The sequence below is a fragment of the Stegodyphus dumicola genome, chromosome 1, assembly GCF_044657685.1.
Source record: "Stegodyphus dumicola isolate Sdum_Otavi_A_Nest chromosome 1, ASM4465768v1".
In the NCBI taxonomy this organism is placed as follows: domain Eukaryota; kingdom Metazoa; phylum Arthropoda; class Arachnida; order Araneae; family Eresidae; genus Stegodyphus; species Stegodyphus dumicola.
Genome location: NC_140768.1, coordinates 85401287 through 85423148, shown reverse-complemented (window position 1 = coordinate 85423148; position 21862 = coordinate 85401287). Strand labels below are relative to the sequence as shown.

The 21862-nt window shown below is 32.3% G+C and overlaps 1 protein-coding gene across 1 annotated transcript in view; it reads left to right on the top strand.

Moving 5' to 3' along the window:
• LOC118181606 (dipeptidyl peptidase 1-like) overlaps nt 1–21862 on the top strand; it is a 43536-nt gene that overhangs the window by 10623 nt on the left and 11051 nt on the right. The window contains exons 4-5 of the mRNA XM_035350761.2: nt 1076–1194; nt 10481–10612. Of these exons, the coding sequence (XP_035206652.1) occupies nt 1076–1194; nt 10481–10612 (251 nt within the window). The remainder of the gene's footprint in view (nt 1–1075; nt 1195–10480; nt 10613–21862) is intronic.

The window sequence follows — 21862 nt, the reverse complement described above, 5'->3', positions numbered from 1 at the left end:
CTAAACTCGGTATTTTCTTGCCGAAGCAGATTTTTTCTGGCCCATGGAAATCGTTGTTGATTTACTATTGGCTTACAAGTATAACATCACTTTTCTTCGTAAATAAAGATTTTCTCAAAAAAATTCAGTAATGATATTGCTTAATTGGCTACCAATTTAGTGGAACCTTATTGCTCATCAATCTTAAGCTTTTCAATCGTAACAGCAGAAGGTCTTCTGCACAAATGTAAACAAACTTCTTTTCGTGACTCCTTTTTTCGTGACTCCTTTTCGTGAAAATACACTAAATTTGAAAACAAAATGTGAGACTTAGTGATAGTCATGTCTATTTATCATTATTTGGCAGATCCATCGCGACCGATCGAAAAACTTCAGTCCTGGAGTCCATTGACGCTTTATTTATAAAGTACGGGGGAAAAATAAGCATCCGTTATCCATATTGTAATCATCTGTCTTAATATTAAGTAATTTTAAAGAAAACGCATCAGAGTTTGGAAGCTATTATAAGAATGACTGTCTCAGTATGTCCAATAATGACATTAAAATATCGGATATTTGGCTAATGATCAGTATATAAAATCGCTCCCTTAATTGAAAGCAAAAAGGCGATAAAACTGGAAATGTTAATTCAAATTTTCATCACTCAGCAATGACAAGAGTTTCACAAGAAAAGCGTAATCGAGGTTCAGAAACTAACATTTATACTAAATATTAGTGAGAAGATTGCAAACAGTTCACAGCCATCTCTATAAATTAAATCTTTCCTTTATGGGAAATGCGAACGCTGAGAATTGAGAAAAATGGATGAAATAAGTATTTATAATTTCTACATAAAAGTTGATGATTAAGCATTGTGCCAGCTGTTGATTATGAAAGTTTTAGGTACGGGAGATACTAAATGCACTGCGTGGTAACATTCTAAATTATCCGGGAAAGAGTAGCAAAGCGTACTTCTAAAGGCTAACTGAGTCCATTCAATAATTCCGAATTTTAAGCCCATTTACTCATTAGGTAATTTCTTAACGTATGAAACTAAACTTCAGTCACATTATTCTTTTCCTTTTTATCATTTCAGTCCACCACCACCATTTCAAGAAAATCAAAAACTAGATAAAAGTCTATCTCAACTGCCGGCGGAGTTCGACTGGCGTAATGTGAACGGTATTAATTTCGTGTCTCCTGTGAGAAATCAAGGTACGGAATACTTAATTCAAGTTCTTATTCACTGAATTTCACACATTCCTTATAAGTTGTTATAAATAAAAGCATCATCTTTCAGGAGCTTCACAATCTTATCCTGATCTTGTCATTTGTTCACCGAAACGTTAACGCAGTATTATAACGATGACGATAAGCATACTTTTTCCTTTACCCTTCTTTAGCTGCTGCTTTTTTTTTCCATCAATACAAAATATTAATGAAACTTTGAAAGTTTGCACCATAGAACACTATACGAACGTCTTTACTAATATTCTCTATTTATACGCAGTGTTGCACGTTCAGTTCTATAATCGTCTTTCTCATCTACTCGCCTTGTTCAATTATTGAGTAAATAAATAGAACTTGATGATTGCTGCTTTTACTTTGTCTTTTTTCACATCTGAAGCATGATAATTACCTCATGTAATTCCATCATGAAGCATATTTCAAAAAAGGTTCTCTGCCAGAAGCAGTATAAGCCTTTCAAAGCGTTTAAAGCCAAGCAAATGGTATATGAGAGTGAGAGAATAGGCTAGTACAATGAAACAAAGGAATATTTCCTTACATAAATCGCAGTTTTAGATAACCTTTTTTAATAATTGAAATAGTACCAAACATAAATATAAAATTTAAAAACAAATTTTTAATATTCATCAAGATAAAGTTTTAAGTGTTAGACTTTTATACAGAAGCTTAACATTCATTTTTAAATGACAACAGAAACCTCACTTGGAAAAGTTTTTACATGAGAATTTATTTATTCAGTGTGAAATTTGCATATCCATCTTATTTTCTTAACACAATATTAAGACCTAAATATGAAATAACAATGATTCAGTGTAGCTTATTAGAACATTTTCTGCTATATACAAATAATTGAGTGTAGCTTATTAGAACATTTTCTGCTATATACAAATGATTCAGTGTAGCTTATTAGAACATTTTCTGCTATATACAAATGATCAGTAGAAACAGTAAAACTTTGCCCGTTTTTTGATAAAATGTAAAATCTCGCAGTGCGTTACTGTAAAACTTGAGTAACAAATTAAATCAAAAGCCAATCTGCATTTTACTATTTTCCTGTATAAAAGTCTTGAATAAAATTAAAATGCGTTTTCAGAAATTTGTTGAATGTACGAAATTTACATGTGATTATATAACATATGATTGGTTTTTTTTCAATAATTTAATGTGTTTTTAAGTAATTCTAGAAAATTATGATTTGTGTTCCTGCATATTATATAAATTATTGAGCTTTTCTTCTAGTCAGCTTTGTGTAAGTGCACTTTTGTGAAAAACTTATGGCTATGAACATTCGTATAAACATCGAACATTGTACTTAAAGTAGTTTTGAATAGTGAAAAATGATAATGTGAGTATAAAATTAAATTGATTCAATGTAATAGTTTACGTATATGAAGTGCTTCTATTTTCGAAAAAAAAAAATGCAAGAAATGTTTGAAAAGAGTTATTTTTATAATGAATTAAAGCTGTAAGTGTGAAGCGATAACATCTGTCATCCCGTTGATGGAACAATGAGTGTGAATATCCACAGCTTTCGTCAAGATATCGTTTGCTCATCTTGTTGAAGTACTCATGAAACTGTCTAAATAACAACAAGTGTTAAACTTTTAATTACCAAATAAAATACTTTCATGGAACATAATTAAAAAATATTCTCTGCTGGAAGCAGTATAAATCTTTCAAAACCTTAAAACCAAACAAATAATATATGAAAGAGAGAGAGTATAAGCTAGTAAAATATAACATCATGGTGAAATGATGTTATAAGCGTAATATCCTATTCTTTCACCGCGAAGTTAAATCACGGTGAAAGATCTAATCAGGTAGATAACTAACAGTGACAAATGCACAATCAAAGTTTGACTATTCCTAAAGCCCTTGTCTTAACAAAAAATCGTCCAAAAAAATAAAACCTAGAAATTAATAGAGTCTGATAAAAAGTTTCTTCGCGGGTGAAGAAGTGTAGATTTCTCGCATCATGGCAAATTTTATACGATTGTGCTTCAAATTAGTAACTTTATACTCTTACTTGCTTATTACTTACTCATGATGACTAAAACATATTTGACGATCAGTTAATGCTGTTCCTATTTTAAAGATTTTCATGGAGAGAAAAAAAAAAAAAAAAAAAAAGACATATTCCGTCTTTATGGAATAGTGTACTTATTCCTTTTAGCCCTTAGAAACTGAATATTTACGAGTGGCATTATAATTCCAGCTCGATTCTGCGAGGAGGATAAAGCATTCGGAGAGGATAATGGACTCATCTACTGTTTTTCGAAGACGGCGGTCGCCGCCCAGCCCTGGACTCCTACGCTGCAACAAATGAAAAGTGAAGCAGAAGCACTCACCCACGAAAAATATATTGATTACATTCTGCTCAATAAATAATCTGACGGAGAAGCCAACACCTCCGCACACAGAATGACGAGCTGCCTGGACCTTTCCTGCTGTATTCGCACACTGAGTTATGGTACGACGCAAGTGATGCATCTTACGAGAGAAATTATATGACTTACATTCTGAGTCTGGAACACGGATCGAATTTAGTGAAGAAACCCCAGCAAATAAAACCTGGAAATACGGTATCCCGTCCTAGCCCGAAATGAAGACTACTGGAATAAGGCTCACGTTTAGAAAAGAAGCGTTCGTCTGATGAAACGGACTTCGGTTATTACGATAGTAAAATCAACTTCCTAACCCCAAGACCGTGTATGAAAAATATGACTTTTCCGCACAAAAAAGCACGTTTAGGGTACTCGAGATACCCTAGGACAAATGGCCCAGTCATCACAAGATCATGATGAGGTGATCAATTGTTGGTCGTTGGAACGGACGTGTCGCCTTTCCATCATTGTAAGTAAGAATTATAACGTTCGAATTCATACACAGAATTTTTCAGAAAAGAATAATTTCAACTGCGAATCTTCCGTTGACGGTGTGACTAGGAGCCCTGCGATGTGGTATGATTTCATTAACAAATTACATATCTTTAATTTCAAGTATTCGTAAAAATCCTTCATAGCTAACAATCAGTTGGCGGTATTTTGCGCAAATGCACAATATGTTCTTCAGGAAATTTTTTAAAGCACCTGCTGCGTTTGCACCTCTTGTCAGATGATTTTGAATTACATTCATGTCAAACCAGTAAACTTTTAGATTTATACAGTGAAATAAGGCAGACTATCCAAACTGCTCTATTCCAAAATAGTATCTTACCGCCAGAGATAAGAGAACGGCGACCGAGATCCAGCAGACGGAACATTTAACTGTACGAGCAATGTATGCAGATTATTAACAACGCGATGTACGCGGAGTATTTAACCAGTCTTGCATAAGATATTCATCTGTGAAGGATGTTCAATCGATCATTCAAAGCCAGCGCCGTCACCCCTGCATAATGCAGACGATCGAAAAGCTCGCGAAAAAGCTATTAATAAACTAACAAAGTAATATTGTCAATAAACTTTAGAACACTTGCTCAAAAACGTTACGTGGTCACTTGCAGTTTTATTTATGACAAAGATGACTAAGAATATTTCATTTTTACATTTACGAGACCAAATAGAAAATTTGTGAAGGTTATTTTAGTAAGTACATATTTTAATAAAAAATGTTTACTTAAATTGAAATGCATTATTTATTTAGCTATCGACTGTTTCTTATTAGGTTTTAGGTAAATATCTCTTTACCTTACTCTTACTTCCTAAGGCCTAATTAGGTATCATAAGACTACTCATTTTTAATTTACATTGCTTATAGGAAATGATTTGTTTTTCAAGTTTCATACTAATGCATCACAAGATTTTACATTTCATCAAAAAAACAGGCAAAATTCGTCTGATTCAACTAATTTGTAAATAACAGTAAATGTTCTAATACTCTACATTTAATGATGATTATTTCTAATTTAGCTCTTAATATTAAGCTTGTATGATATACATTTACATCTGTAATTATGAAAACTTGATTTTTTTTCCAATGGCAGATTGTAAACAATTACAAATGTAACCCAGTCCGTTAATCTATACAAGGCCGGATGTGGTGGTCTCTTTATTATGGAGGCACCTAATAGGTGGGCCACTATCGCCTTTCCTATGAAGGGACGAACAGTTACAACCATGCCTTCTCCGGGATTCGAACCCAGGCCCTTCGGCATCGCAGTCAGCTTCCCTGACCACCATACCGACTGGGCGGCGAGAACTTGAACATTATTTGTGCGAAATGTTTTACTGAAAATGTGTTATACTTTATTAAATAAGTAAGAAATATTAAGTGTTATGATGAGGATATTTTATGAAGAAACTTCTGAATCCGGATTTCAAGAAAGTTCAAATATTTGAAAATGCAGCGTAGATTTTAGTAAAATATCTTACTACTTCTTTCTTTGGTTTCTTCTGCAAATACACTGGTTATCATAAATTAAGGAAAAATCACAAAAATCACGATTACTGAAAATGATACATGTAGAACTTAATGAAATTTACCCACAATATACAACACATAGTAAGGTATCAAATAACATAAAAAGAAATTACCAGACAAATATGGTAGTATAGAAATTAGCACATGTATAAAATTAACAAATCGAAGGTGTCAGTTTGCTATAGAAAAAGTACCTTCAATATGGAATATGATCGCTTCTGGAAGCAATACAGCACATACAGCGATGTGTGATGCTTTCAATTATGCGGTCTATCAGTTCCATAGGAAGCGAGAGCCATTGCTCTTGCAAAGCAGTTGCAAGCGAGACAAGGGTCTAAGGGGGCGGATTGAGAGCAGCTAGACGTCTCCCTAAAGCATCTCAAACGTGCTCGATAGGATTCAAGTCCGGGGATCGAGCTGGCCACTCCATGCGCATATTTGTTTCCTGTTGAAGATAATCATCTACGATGCGAGCCCTGTGTGGTCTTCCGTTGTCGTCCTGTAACAAGAAAGCATCACCTATTGCCCCGGCATATGTATTCCGAAAGCAGCGCCACTAATTTGCATATCGCAGTTTTACTCAGCTACTCTTACTTGGCAACATATTCAAATTTTACACGGTTTGGCTTATTTTTGAAGGAGTTATCGCTATTTTTGTGATTTTTCCTTAATTTATGATAACCAATGTATATGGATATTGGTAATATTTATGTTATGTAAAGGTATTGTTTACTGTGTACGGGTTATTAATGGATTGAATGCACAGTCCACAAAAATACTGGCACAGCTGTTTACAGTAGGACAGAGCAACAACGAGCAGTTACCACTTCCTACTAATAACGTTAAATATAACCCAATGCAAAGAGCATTCAGAGAGTGTCAGTACTTCGAAGTCAGCTCTGAACTACTAAAAACTAAGAATTGATGGTCTCTCTGGTCTTATATAGCTTTTCCCCGGCCACTGGTAAATCCCTACTACCTTCCATTTCTCGAAATTACTGGAAGACATATACGGTTAAAGTTACATATAAGGACAGATACGATTACAGTTACATAAAAGTATCAATTACAGATATACAGAGACCGGACCAAACCTTTCGCCAAGTATGGCTACTTTTGGTGATTTCTCGCCAGTTTAGAGAGATATTCATTTAACTCAATGGTACACTGCGGGAAAAAAAAAAAAAAGGAACAGTTCTATATCTCCCGTTCTACTGGGAAGATTGACAAAATTCAACTTGCGTCTTTCATGTCTCGAAAACGCAACTTAGGATATGTATTAGATTTATATATAGCATTGTTCTAACATAGGTATTTTAACACAAAATCGGATTTTTTCTGAAATAACATACCTTATATATATATATATATATATATATTTCGATTCTACGACTCATTATTAGATATTAAATTATGTGAAATTTGGTGGGAAATTTATGAAGAAATTCAAAAATTTATCTTGGCGGAATTTTTTCAGTTTGCGCTAAGAATAATTCACATGGCGAACTTCTTAATATATGGCAACCTATATTCCTTTCCCTTCCATTATGCCGGAACGGAGAAAAAGTCACACCGTTCCCACTTTCAAATAATTTTAACAAAGTGCATAAACCACATTTTCGCTATTATCGCTTTCAACAAATATGCCAAATTTCAAAATGAGCCAATATATAAATTCACGTATATCTTCAGAAATTTTGAATAAAAAGCTCTAATTTTTTGCAGTAATGCTTAGAAATACATCTACTTTAAGATGATTGTAAAATTTTATAGCTTATAATACAATTTTTTTTGAAAAATTTAGAAAAAATTATTTAAAAATACTAATTTTAAAAATAAATCTTAAAAAATGGGTGAATTTTATTTGGAATGAACCTAAATTTCGAAATGTGTAAGAAAGAATCAAATAAAATTAATAAAAAAGAGATATTAATAAATACATATCAAATTGGTTTGGTTTATTTAATTATGGCAAAACACACTAGGGCTATCTTCCTAAGGGACGGGATGCCTTCGTGGAGGACTTTCTAAGGAAAACTGACTCGTATACACGTTACACATGGGGAAAACCACGAAAACCTCCATGCAGCCAGCCCGTTCGCGGGATTCGAACCTCGTAGCGAACTACCAGTGTTCAGCGACTTTACTGCTCGGCCGCTGGTGGGCCACATATCAAATTGAATTAACATTGAGGAGCTAAAATTTTGAAAGCTAATTTTTTAAAAGCTACTCGCGCGATTTTTACAAAACTTGGTAGTTTGGCGTAATTTGAGTCGTAGAATCGAAATATGGAAAAAAATTGGCATGTCATTTCAGAAAAAGTCTGATTTTATGTCAAAATACCTATGTTAGAACAGTACTATATATAAATATAATACATATCCTATGGCGCGCTTTCGAGACATAAAAAACGCAAGTTGAATTTCGTGTCAATCGGCCAAATAGAGCGGGAGATATAGAACTGTACCCCCTTTTTTTCGCAGTGTACTTTGTCCTTGTAATCTTATTTTTCCGGCAGAGCTTCGTTGCGTCTTCAAATTACATTTTACAAAAGATGCTACAGTTTAACATATAATTTCATTAAAATTATTTACATGGATACAAAATTTGTCACAGTATGTATATTGGTAATCGTTATCTTGCGTAAAGATATGTATGTCAAGATTATGTTCGTAAGAAAATGCATTGGAAAATAGATTAATGAAAATTTACATTCATGAACGAAAATCGTATTTTAAATTTTTTTTTTACGTTAAATGTGTGTGTGTTTGTGAGTATGGCAAAGCCTCGAGGGCTATCTGCCTAAGAGGAGGGATGCCTTCGTGGCGGACTTTCTAAGGGAAACTGGCTCGTATACACGTTACACATGGGGAAAACCATGAAAACTCCCATGCAGCCAGCCCGTTCGCGGGATTCGAACCTCGGACCAACTACCAGTGTTCAGCGACTTTACCGCTCGGCCGCTGGTGGGCTTTTTACGTTAAATGAAAAGACTATTTGAATTTAAGAACATTAATTATTTTACATTAGATGAAAAGAATATTCTGAATCTATGTGTTTAAGCACATTTAGCATAGAATGTTGATTTAACATAATAACCTAACTCAAATAAATTAATGAAAATTTACATTCATAAATGAAAATCGTGTTTAAATTAGATGAAAGTAATATACTGAATCTACTGATGCTTTGTACTTTGTAGGAAGCTGTAGTTTCTTGCTCTTTGTCTGCTGACTATCCATCAGTCCGGTGATTTGATGTCGTGAAAAAAAACATTGTTCCAGATTTATTTTGCTTTTCTATTCGATTCCTTCTAAACACGTTATTCTACTTCTATCGAACATTTTTATTATATGTTTACTTCACTACATCACTCTATAATGGATTCACTTAGGTAGCATGGATTTTTTAAATTTATACCTTATCTCTTAACTTACCACAGAAAAAAAAAAAAAACTGATGTGAACAATACATGACTTCCTTGTACGGAATATTAAATTATACGCATTTTTTCTTGTATTTCATTTAAACTTATTGGATTGAATTAAATGTACTTAGTCGATAGCGCATAAACTACAATAGAATAAATGAAATCTTTAAAATTCACTATATTTGTTTACCATAGCGACACTCTGGCGCAAGGTTCACTTAACAGCGTTATATTTCGTTCATATTGTAATTCAGAATGCGCAAAATTTATATCATTAGAAGGATTATCTAATCATTGCCACATGTTCTATTCAAATACTATAATAAATCTAGAACGACGTATAAAAGAAATTAAGGAGACAACAACAACAACAACAAAAAGTTTTTCACAGACTATTCAGTATTTTTCACTCAATTAATTCAGTTCTCACTTCGCGACAAGGCAAAAATGCATGAAAACTCAAAATATCTATATTACAAATTACGAATTAAATCTGAAACACTTATTTCCTCGAATAAATTTCAGAATGGATTAAGCCTGATTTAATTCGCAATAATAAATGAAGTCGTTATCTTTGCTGTTGCGATCTCTCTAGATTAACAAAAAATCTACTATTCTGCTGTATCAAATGTAAACAAACATGTACGCCATGTTATTTAAAAATTAGGCTTAACCGCACTTAAAAAGCTTTTAAATTGTTGATAATTGTATAAATATTGCTTGCAGATTTACTAAAGGCATAAAAACCTTAACCGAAAGATATGAACAACATAATTCAATCATTTTCTAAAGCAAAAAATCCACAATTTACCAACATATAAGGATAAAAATACTGAGCTCACTGAGCCGAGTAACAGAGTGAATATATATATTCAATTATTTATATACTTTGGTGCGGCCGGTTGCAACCAAAAAGGATGTGCACATCTACATGTTATAGCAGTCCTACACACAAAATTTCAACGTTCTGAGGCTACTCGTTTTTGAGTTATGTGAGATACATACGTACATACGTATGTACGCACAGACGCCACGAAAAATTCTGTTTAGAATTCATTTTAAATCAGTTTTATAATTTTTTTGGGGAAAAAAGAGTCTTTTATTCTGTCCTTACGTACAGTTGTCACGCAAAAACAGCGTTAAATTGCATTCGATAGCGGTCAAAATGGATATGCGTTGAAATTTACCTTCCTTGTATGAAATATACTTCTTATAAGGAAGTAAAAAGGGTATTTTTAAGTATATTATATTTGTTGAAATGCTGAAAAAGAACATTACATAATTAGATGCAAAGCATCAAAATATTGTTACTAGTCATAGAATTTTGACAACCTCTACTCAAAATCTTAAAAATTGATTTTATTAGTATAGCTTGATATTACTATTGCTCTATTTATGCAGGAGAATGTGGAAGCTGCTATGCATTTTCATCTTTGGCGATGCTGGAATCAAGACTTCGCATAATGACGAATAATACTCTCAAGGTGGTATTTTCTCCTCAAGATATAGTCAGCTGCTCAGAATATTCTCAGGGTAAGCATTATAATAAGTGCAATTTCTTAACGTCCTGGTACTTTAATGCAAATGCAATTGTTCTGTAACCGAGTACCTCACATGCTGCATTAGAAATATACTGCAATAATAAATATAACTTTTATTTAGTGTATCAGTGATGCACATGTTTATTAAAATTATCAGTTAATATATATGCTATATCAAATAATTTAAATTTGAGTTAATTTTTTTTAAATCATATTCAGATACGACAAAGTAGAAACGGAAAAAGTATTCATTCAAAACAATATAATGAATCACTGCATAAAAATGATACGTGAAAGAAAAGTTAAAAAACAAATAATAAAAATTTAAAAATTTTGCATCTTCTGTAATATTTTCATCAGGGTGGTTGGAATCCCGAAACATGTAAAAAAAAAATTTTTTTTTTCTGAGCCAACTTATATACAATTCGTAAGGCAATAATAATAATAAATAAATAAACAAATACATATGTAGAAAAATTTTAATCAGGAGAAACAAATTAAACTAGGAGTTAGCTGCCCATCCCCGACAAGGAAAGAAACGAATAAGACAATAATTAGTTAATTTTTTTTTAATTATAAGTCAAAATAATACTCGCTCCATGTGGTCGGAGCTAAAGCGAAAAAGAATGTAGAATGCTGAGGTTTCGAAGTTTAGTTGATTACGACGAAGCATAGTAAAGCTATCTGCCTAATGGGAGGGATGGAAGATTTTTTAAGGTAAACTGGGTCATACGCGTTACACATACAGAATGCAGGGTATAGGAAGAAAAATGCATGAAGGGAGAATTTTTTTTATTTTTAAATAATGTTATATAATTTTTTCCTCCATACTACATTATTCTACGATTAAACTTTTTTTCATTTATATGAATTTTATTCAGTGATTGTTTGCACTGTTTTTAACAACTTTTTTTTTTTATTTCTTCAATTTTACTGCATCTGAATATAATTTTTGAATTTACTTTTCATTTTTACTTTAATTTTAAATTATTACGATTAAATGCAGTAGCTTTCGGCGTGTGATTGAGCTACCAGTTTATTAAAACTTACTGTTTATTATTTTCATTTTCTTTTAATTTGCTATATCAAATAGATATATTCAAGAAAGAAAACATTATACTATTTTTAAACTTTCGTTTTATTACAAGGTATACTGTTGAAATTCGTAAGATTAACTAAATATATATTCTTTTGTAAGATCAGTAGTAGATGTCAGAATTTATAATTTAACAGTTCGTTAGATCTTGTTTTTAAGACTGGCAACTGTTATCTATCGAATAGTAATTTTGGAGCGGAAAAAAAGGGTAGTGCAGTTGAAATTTCTCTAAAATTTTACAGCCAAGAAATTGTGTTAATATTTCGTACGAGGTGGGGGAGGAATTCGAAGCAGTAATGTAAATAACTACGCAACTAAATACGCAATACATTGTAGTGTAATTTTAAATCGACACATAGGTTAAATTCGAGTTATATTATCAACAGGATCAGAACTGTGTGAGCGAACAAAGTTTCAGTACATTACATTATCGGTACACAGGTTTTCTTTCATAATTCAGCTCCTGGGGTAAGCCCACCAGCGGCCGAGTAGTAAAGTCGCTGAACACTAGTAGTTCAGTTCAAAGCCCGCGAACAGGCTCTCTTCATGGGCGTTTTCGTAGTTTTTCCCATGTGTAACGTGTACATGAGCCAGTTTCCCTTAGAAAAACCCTTCAGGAAGGCATCCCTCCTCTTAGATAGCCATTATTTAAGGTTCAAAGTTCTCGTTTTGATTTTGGAGTACGATTCCTTTGCAATATAGTATTTTTTCTTTAAGCCTAATGAATAAAAGTACCCTAAAATTAGTGTAAGATAAAAACTTTAAAATAAAAACTAAAAATCTGAAATTTGTCGATTTACGCTGTTAAGCAAAATTAACCCCTTGTTAAATGATAACTAAAAAAAAAAAAAAAAATCTAATAACAGAAACATACTTATTAAATTAAAAGGTCATGAAAAGCACTGTTTATGCAAACCTTGACTGTGTAGTAAGTCAGAAACTTGTGACGGAACTCGCGTATCGCTGATAAGAAGGCATATCGCAATTTAAATTCTGGTGACGGGCTTAAAATCGATGAGGTCAAACTTTCTTTTATTCCTTATGCTGAGAGATTATCTGCTTAATGTAAAGTGTTTTGTCGAATATGTCATAAAAACATCACTTAAAGGAATCTTGAGTGGCGAGTGACGGGAATATTAGAAGCCTGTCAGTCCTAGTTCTACATTTCTGTCACAGCATTAACGTTCTACAGAGTATTATTTCTCAACTTTGGAAACAATTTGTTGACACAGAAAATGTTCGTTGGGGAGAAGGTCAAAGTAATGATACCAACTACGACGTCAATCAGATTAACAACATGTAGAAACAGTTAGTGCAAATTATTTTGGTGTTCACAGCGGCCAAACAGACATAAATAGATTTACTGCGTACCATAGATTGAAATAATTCGGCTTGGGAATGTTTTGCGACCCCCTCATCCCTGCTTTCACAGAGAAACGTTCAAGACGGAACACCAACACTTCCTAACGGTACAGTACTAACCACCACATCCTAACAAAAGGAGGTGTTAAGAAATGTTGTCCTAGCGTACAGCCTATTTTATTTCGTTGCCCTTTCCGAATATCGACTGGGGCGACTACTCGTTAGGTTACATTCCTGTGTCCTGGCTTCATGGCTTCATCTTCGAGGAGGGTTGCTGTGAGACGACTACCTGTGACGTCAGAGCTTTTTCTTGCTACATTGTCTTGGCTTTCTTCTATTAGACAGTGTTGCGAACATCCTGGACCATATCACGGGAGGCCAAATAAATGGACATAAATTATTTTAATAGGCGAGAAAAGATAGTTATAATCTTTAAGGTAAGTTAAGTCTAAATATTAATTCTCGATGAAGTTTCGTATGGCAAGAACTAAGCACTTGCAGCAATATATCAAATATTTATGAAACACGCAGTTTACATGGCAATGATTTGTTCTGTGCGGTTGCATTGTCGTGATGGCTGCATGGAACTGTACATCTATCACATGGGTTCCATATGATGCCTCAGGTATAGAAATAAGAGTTCTACATCTCCATGTTTTGTTTTCCGAAAAGCTCTTGAACCAGATTTCCGGCTAAAAGATAATAACACTTCGCCCCATCGAACTCATCAAGTATGTGTTCAATCGCATCTCAGTCTAACAGACATGCTACGACTCAGGGGCGCACATTCGTGACCTTTCGTTCGTTCCTTTACGAAGCCCATTGCACAGTCCCCTCCTAGAATCTCTAGGAACTCGTTTTTCCCTCTTATAGGAGTAACCATTAATAATGCAGTAGTTAAACCAAAGAATATGTATACTGTATAGATAGACAATACATATTCTTTGGTGTATGTATTCTCTAAAATAAATATATGTATTATATACATAGACGTTCTTTGGTTAAACTGTCCCAGCATTTTTCGAGAAAACAGATAGGCAATCTAGTTATAAGCATGGAATGGCGATCTGCATACTGCATATGTCCATTCGAGGTAGTCATGATAATGTGTTAACTGTTTTTAGTCATATGCTAACTGTTTTTAGTCATGATAATATACTGTTTTTGAATGTATTGTCTAAAATAAATATATGTATTATATACATAGACGTTCTTTGGTTAAACTGGCCCAGCATTTTTCGAGAAAACAGGTAGACAATCTAGTTATAAGCATGGAATGGCGATCTGCATGCTGCATATAATACTGCATATGTCCATTCGAGGTAGTCATGATAATATATTAACTGTTTTTAGTCATGATAATATACTGTTTTTGAATGTTGCTGTTGCCGTTTTTTTATTTACATGTTTATTTTATTTTGAAACTTGCCTGCTATATTTTATGTAACAATTACTTGGTACATTTTATAATAGTTTTCTAACTTATAATTTTGATATGAACAGGAATTTATTATCCGTTAATTTTGTGGAGTGTATTTAATAACAAAAAATTCGACTTTTACGAAACCTAAAAAAATTCCTTAAATTTGCAAAAATAATCTCGAAAATTAATATCACTGTAAAATTACTGTACTGATTACAGAATTAGCAATTTGCCTACTTGCTCTGATGGCTGTTACAATAAATTACTATCTTGATTATGGAATTAAGAATTTGTTTACTTACTTTGCTGATTATTATGGCAGCGTGATATAATATGAAAGGATTTATATTTGGTAAACTGCCGAAACCTCGGCCAGGGCTTGATCTCATACTGTAAATCTTTATAATCCTATTTTTCCAATACTTACGTATTATCTCAATCACCTTGTAGAAGTCACCAAAATTTTCTGAATGTGCCAAACTGCCGCAGCCATGTGCGTAACAATTCTTCAGTTTTGACAAGCCAATGTCATCATTTTCGTATGGGTTCTGTTTCAATGGATTTTGTAGACAAATCCTAATATTTTTTATGTTAAAATATGTTTTAAAACATTCACTTGTGGGATTCGCCTGCAGTCGAAGAAAATGCGACAAAATTTCTGCAGGAATACAGTTACCGTGAAATTATTATATGAAACGATTGTTTTAAATTTCTTAAAGCTATAACTATGAAACTTTCAACAAAGAAAAAAAAAGACGGGGAGCTAATTACTGATTAATTTTGGGATCAATGCTTAATTAAAACATAAAATATTTTCTTTGCAATTATAATACATCATTCTTTTGAAACTGGCTCGTATTTGTGTTACACTTATTTTCATTTTGTAGTTTCTAAATTTTGTGAAAAAAATAAAATGTGAAATTTCGATAGGTAATAAGCATTGATAAATGAATGAATCGCTAAAGTTTTTATCGAATATTTGGATGAAATTTTCTCTCAAAGAAATAGGACTTTTTTAATTAACCTATTAAAGCATAATGAATAATTTGATAATTTTTATTGGGCTTTTTAATCCATTGAGAACATTAATAACGTTAACTTTCATATTCACATTTTACATATTACAGTTTTCATATTTATTACCTCTTACCTCTAGTGCTGAAACTACTTTTAGAAAATTTTCTGCTTTGTTTTGAGACACATAATTGAAGTTACACCTTTACAGACGTAGACCTACATGATCATATCATAAGAAAACAAAGCCCATAAGAATATTTTTCGAATACCCTGTATATTATTTATTCTACTGCATGAGTCAGAAATATTGCTATACGTTTGAAGAATATATATAGTAGAAGCAAATGGTACGAATGGTATATTAAATTTGAAATTCTACGTCCCCTCCCTCTTCATTTGAAATAAGAAATCATGTGCTCGAGCTTATATTATTTAGATAGTGCTGAACACGCAACAATGCAGCAATAAGTTACAGTTGCAATAGGGGCGTTCGCGTTTGAAATCCGTCATGCTGCTCCTGATCATTATACATAGTGGTCTGATTTACCTAATAATTTATGCACTGTTTAGAATAATCTTGAGAACGTGAAACTGGAAAGACGTGATTACAGTGCAAAACTGGTTGCCGTTGGGAAAAAATTACTGCTATTAATGGGAAACATCTAGTAAATGTAGCCTAGGTAGCACTGATGGGAAAACACAGAGGATTGGATATTTTCGATAAGTCTAGCAGTTCGACATAAAAAAGTGAGTTTGGTTCGTATTTATGCTCTTCAGGCTCAAATTTGACTTTCTGATAACATTCTCTTATTTTCTCTAACTTTTAGTCATAACACTACTATCAAAAGTGTACCCATATTTTTGGCTCCCTCCGTATGTCGTAAAATCCCGCATCTCTAATCCATATATGGTATTTTTAAACTAAATAACACAAAATTCACTATAATACATTTTCAAATATTTAAATGGCAGCATTTCATATTTGGTGTCTGATAAGGATATCACATAAAAGGAGGGTTTGTAATGTAGATAAAAAGAAAAAAGCCGAACAAAACATTAGAAACGATAAGATTTGTTATTTTTTAACGCTGTGAGAGGGCGGAGAGGAAATTGATTCAATGTTTATTCGGTTACTGCCATCTGTTTTGAAACACAAGTCTAACATCGTTTCTTGCGGAATCAAACAGATTTTCAGCAAAATTTACTTTCCGAGCTGTCTATTTTGCTATTGACTTAATCCAGTATACTATATTTACCACAGAAACCGACACTATTTAAGACATATTTTGCTTAAAACTTTATTTATGTAAATAAATAGATAACTCTTAACAGCAAAGCCTACGAGAACTATCTTCCTCAATAGATTTACTTTTTGAAGGTACATTGTTCCTTATTCTTTTATACACTAGGGAATATCGCATCTAAGACGTTTCCGACAGGAATTAAATCTTAACTGCAACTACAAGTGTTCAATGTTTCAACATTAACCCTCTTTATGATATGGCTTTTATTTTTAAACAGTGAAGGTATGCCTGAACTGTTTACCGTTTACCTCTCAAAATATTCCCGACATATTACATAATTAAATTCATTATTTTTCGAGTTTTACACAATAATTCATTTATTTGATTTATAGCATAATCGAAACTGATTTTTTAAATAATCTATTTATTTAACATGTTTTGTAAAACTTATTCGGTCTTCTCGACATCTTTAAAACTTTCTGACTTAGAAAATTAAACACAAATTAAAAATTAAAAACAAGTATTTGGTAATTATCATGATGTTCCTAATTGTACAGAACACATTGAATTCATTGGTGAGGCAAAATTTAATTACTAGATGTTCCCATTTAGAAAGAAGTCAAAAACATATACATTAGGACTTTTACACCTGTCATAAAAGTTGTATTCTTACCCAGTCAAAATAAGTAAAATGAATAATTTTAAATAAAATCTTAAATTACCGGATTACTGAATCAGAAATTAACGAATCTAAAATTACCGGATTAACATTTAAATGAGTTTTACATATTTCTTTTCATTGAGACTAGAATTTTATTTTTATCTATTTATTTATTTATTTTGTACTTTTCAGGATGAAATTTTCATATGTTCCAAAGTAAATCATTCCTGTTATCCTTTAACATATTTTGCATATTTGAGTTCTATTAGTGGCCGAACGGTTAAGACTTCCGAATTTGGCAGTTCGGCTAGGGTTCGAACACAGGCCAGAATGAGCTGGCTGAGTGGTTGGTTTTCCCACGCACAATTGAATACGAGCCAGCTTGTTTTATAAAGTTTTTCACGAAGGCATCCCTTCACTTAGGTAGCTATCTTATATAATAGGTTCGTATTATATTATGCAAACAGAAAAAAATGTTTCTTACGTTTAAAAATTTGTTTAATTAAACCCAAACGATATAAATTTGCTCCCAACTAAATCAATAAAAAGTAACTAAATTTATATCTGCTTTCGAATGTGGATTGTAATTACACATCACCACTGCACAGCTGTCATTCAAGAACTGGTGATATTTCACTAGAAGTGAGACTGATATGACTGAGGCTCACCCAGTGAATGACGGGCCATAAGTCATCTATTGATAAAGAGAAAAGTTATGCATCACCCTACGTTATCAGAAGATGCAGTGGAAACAAGCATACCTAACTACTGTTTGTTGGCTCCTTTCTCGTGTTTTAAGGGAAAGATTTAATAAGGAGATAACTAACTTCATTTAGACTTCAAGTAAAGTCACAAATTGTTGTTACTTCTTTCTTTATAAGTCAGACTGCGGTCACTATTTATGAGATTTCTCTCACGAAATCTAATGTTTATTATTGTATATAATTTTTTTTAAATACGTATGTTTTTCTTTATTATCACTTAAAAGATAAAAACTAATAAGGTTGAATCGTCATAAACTGTATTATGCTAAAACGAGATTAATGGCAAGTGTAAACCTGTACTAGATTTTTTTTCTTTACTGTAAATTATCGTTGGATTAATTCGACGAAAATAAAAATTAGAGATTTGTGTTTACAAAATAAATTATTCACTTTGACACTTGAAAGATATCTAATATTTATTCTTGCCATTAATTTTTTTAATGCGTATGATTTTCCGTATTATCACTTAATAGATGTAAACGACATAAGTAAGAATCGCTATAAGCACATGGTAAAACGAGGTTAATTGCAAGTGCAAGTAATTGATTTTTTTTAATCCTTATAGTAGATTACCATTGGATTCATTCGCAGAAATTAAAAAAAAAAAAAAAAAAAAAAAAAAAGGATAAACGTCTTTACAGAATAAAAATAATAATTTTAAAAAAGTCTGTAAGACTTCAGATTTCAACGGTAGCGCACAAGGGTTTGTTGAGGTTTTTTACGCTCTCGCTGAGCTTGTAGTCTACTAATCTGCTGTTACACTCACTCCTGATAACCCTAGTTTGTTTTTTTTTTCCGGGGGGGGGGGCTTTTGCAGTGTTAAGTATTAGCATACACTTTTTTTTTTTTTTTTTTTTTTTAAAGTCTTCTCTTAGTTCATCATATCAATGTACAGTTTTCTTATTAAGATGGCTTTACAATTTTTTTTTCTTTTTATTATTAACATTTTGTTTGTTTACTTTATCTGTTAAAACAATTTCGTTCCTAGCGCTTACACCACATAAAATTAGATTCAGCAGTAAAAACACAAGATATTTAAAGACAGCATATCTTCAGAATTTCCGATAGACAGTCTCCCGCATTGGGTATAAAAAAGTTTTATTCCGTACAAAAAAAAATTGTTGCCACTGCTCGCTTTAAAATAGTGGAGTTCGTTCATCAAAAATTCGTTAAAGTTTTACAAAATAGTAAATAGATAATAAAAGAAATTCAAAATTCAGGCTTCCAAGTGCCCCTGTTCGAGTGGAGGGTACGTTGTTCAAAATTGATGGCTCTAGCTACCATTGTTTTTTTACAGTACGAGAAACATATATACATTCATGCAAAGCCTTCAATACTTAATTTCTTTATATTACAGAGCGATAGTATTTGGTGACAAGAATTTGAAAAGTGATACGCCATTTATTGTGATTCAACGCAAAATGCCGTTTCGAGAATAATATTTCATTCGGGACTAATCTCTCTTTTGGGATAATGATTCACTTTTAGACTGGAAAGATATTTCATTCATCAGTCATGCTTCATGAACATTAAATAAATTCAGTGTAATAATGAGTTACTTCATTAAATAAATAATTTTAATTAAAATATGCGATAAATAGCCAGAAAATGAAGGAAACGGAAATTTTCGTGTTATTTTATTTATATACGAGTATTTTTTTTATGGATAAATAAATACTTAAACGTGTAACCTTTTTCTCGGGAAAAGAAATCACGGAATCACATGCATTCGAGCAAACATCCTTCAGAGTAAACATTGTTCATGCTGAGAATGAATCACGGAATTCTTTGCAGTTTTTGAATTGCTGTAAGAACATGCAACTGCGCTTTATAAGTACGTAAAAGGTAAATGTTATTTATTCTATTCTTGACAGGTGGGTGTAGCTATTGCTAAATAACATTCGCCAAGCCATAGTTAGCAAATCCCTATTGTACGATTAATTCGTTGGAAGTTCTATCAAATAACTATTTGCAAAGTTTTTATTTTCTTTTCAAAATCGGGCACGGCTTGTTTTTTTATCTTTATCTGTAAAACATTAATTTTGGATGGAATTAACAATTTATTATTTTTAAATCATTAAACGAATGTTCTATACATAATGTTGGAAAACCGCAGGATAAGAATTATTTATACTAAAGTTAGAGTTAGGTCCAGGGGTGTATCCGGGTCTTTAAAAAAATTTATTGTCCTTTCAGTTTATTAGTTTTAGCGCTAAAGCAATTCAGGAATTCACAATCCATTCATTTTATAATTTTCAAGATCATTTGCAAGGCAGGATCCTCTTGTGATATAGACATTTTTTAGGCGAATAAAACAGAAAGCTGCGTTGTTTCAAGGACTCGATGGTCCAAACTGTCTGTACAGATTTTAAAATTAATATTTACTGATCATTTGTGTCGGTTATTCTCAGGACTATTTTCTTGCGCTCGACGTTTATAGCTAACAAAACTTCTATTCCTCCCCCATTCGATATTATAGTTAGAGTGCAAAGAGAAAATACCATTTCTTTTAAAAGTTGCAAGCTGAGTATGAATTTTTAGAAAATCGTTTATCATAATGATAGCCTAAATTGCATATTTTGCAATGCCACTTTTTTCGGTAATCATTTAGTATGCTATCGACTGTTTATCATTTATATATCTTAGATAGCGCCATTAAAACTCTATTTTTTAAATTCAAACCTACAAAAAAAATGGCAGGACGAAGTGATTAAATCAACAGCTAATTGTAGTACCACCATATAAAAAATATAAATAACTAGAAGCGGTAGACCGCATACCACATGATGACCCTTTGTTCAAGTAACACACGAAGAGAAAAATTGGTATAGAAAAATATAGTATATAACCAGCATTATTTTGTTGTCCTTGCTGTATGATTTACTTTTAATCTTTCATATCAGCTCTTATCTGTTATATAGGCTTAAGGTTCTAATCCGGGGGGGATTTCATAGTTTCTGTGGAGGAGGAATTCGGTCAGCATTTTATTTAGCTGTTTAAGTATTTAATTTTATTTATGAATATAAAAACTACTTTTTTCAAGTTTTGGTATTTAATAACATTTTCTGTACGTTTTGTTTTCTAATTTATAAAATACATTAGAAAATAATCTAAATAAACTTATATATGTATTTTAAAAATTTGGAAAGGAAGGTGGGGGAATGATCTAGGAATGAAGAAAGGCTGCATGGGACAAAATAAGTTGAGAACCAGTAGACTAGTATAGCTTGAAGCACTGAAATTAATTCTTTTATAAATAAAGTGTATCGGATATAGGCATCCGCAGAAAATTTTCCGACGGAGAAGAGGTAAAATTAGAAACAAATAATTGCATTAATAAATTTTTATTTAATTTAGAGAAATTTACCACTAGATTATAGAATACAGAATGACATCAATGCAAAAACACATTTATTACACATATTCTACACATGTATTATACAGCTCTTTGCTTCTATTTACATTGTATCCAATGCAGTGAAATCTTCCTGCAACATGATAAAGACCAAGCAGATCATTTTGTATTTCTGTGAAGCTCTCACCTTACAAAATATAACTATTGGCGACATTGGAACATCAATATTTAATTATTTCCGCAGAAGTACTGTCATTTTCACACTCTTTCATTCCCTGAGAACACTATATATCCGGGGTACTCAACCCGGTGCCGAGGCG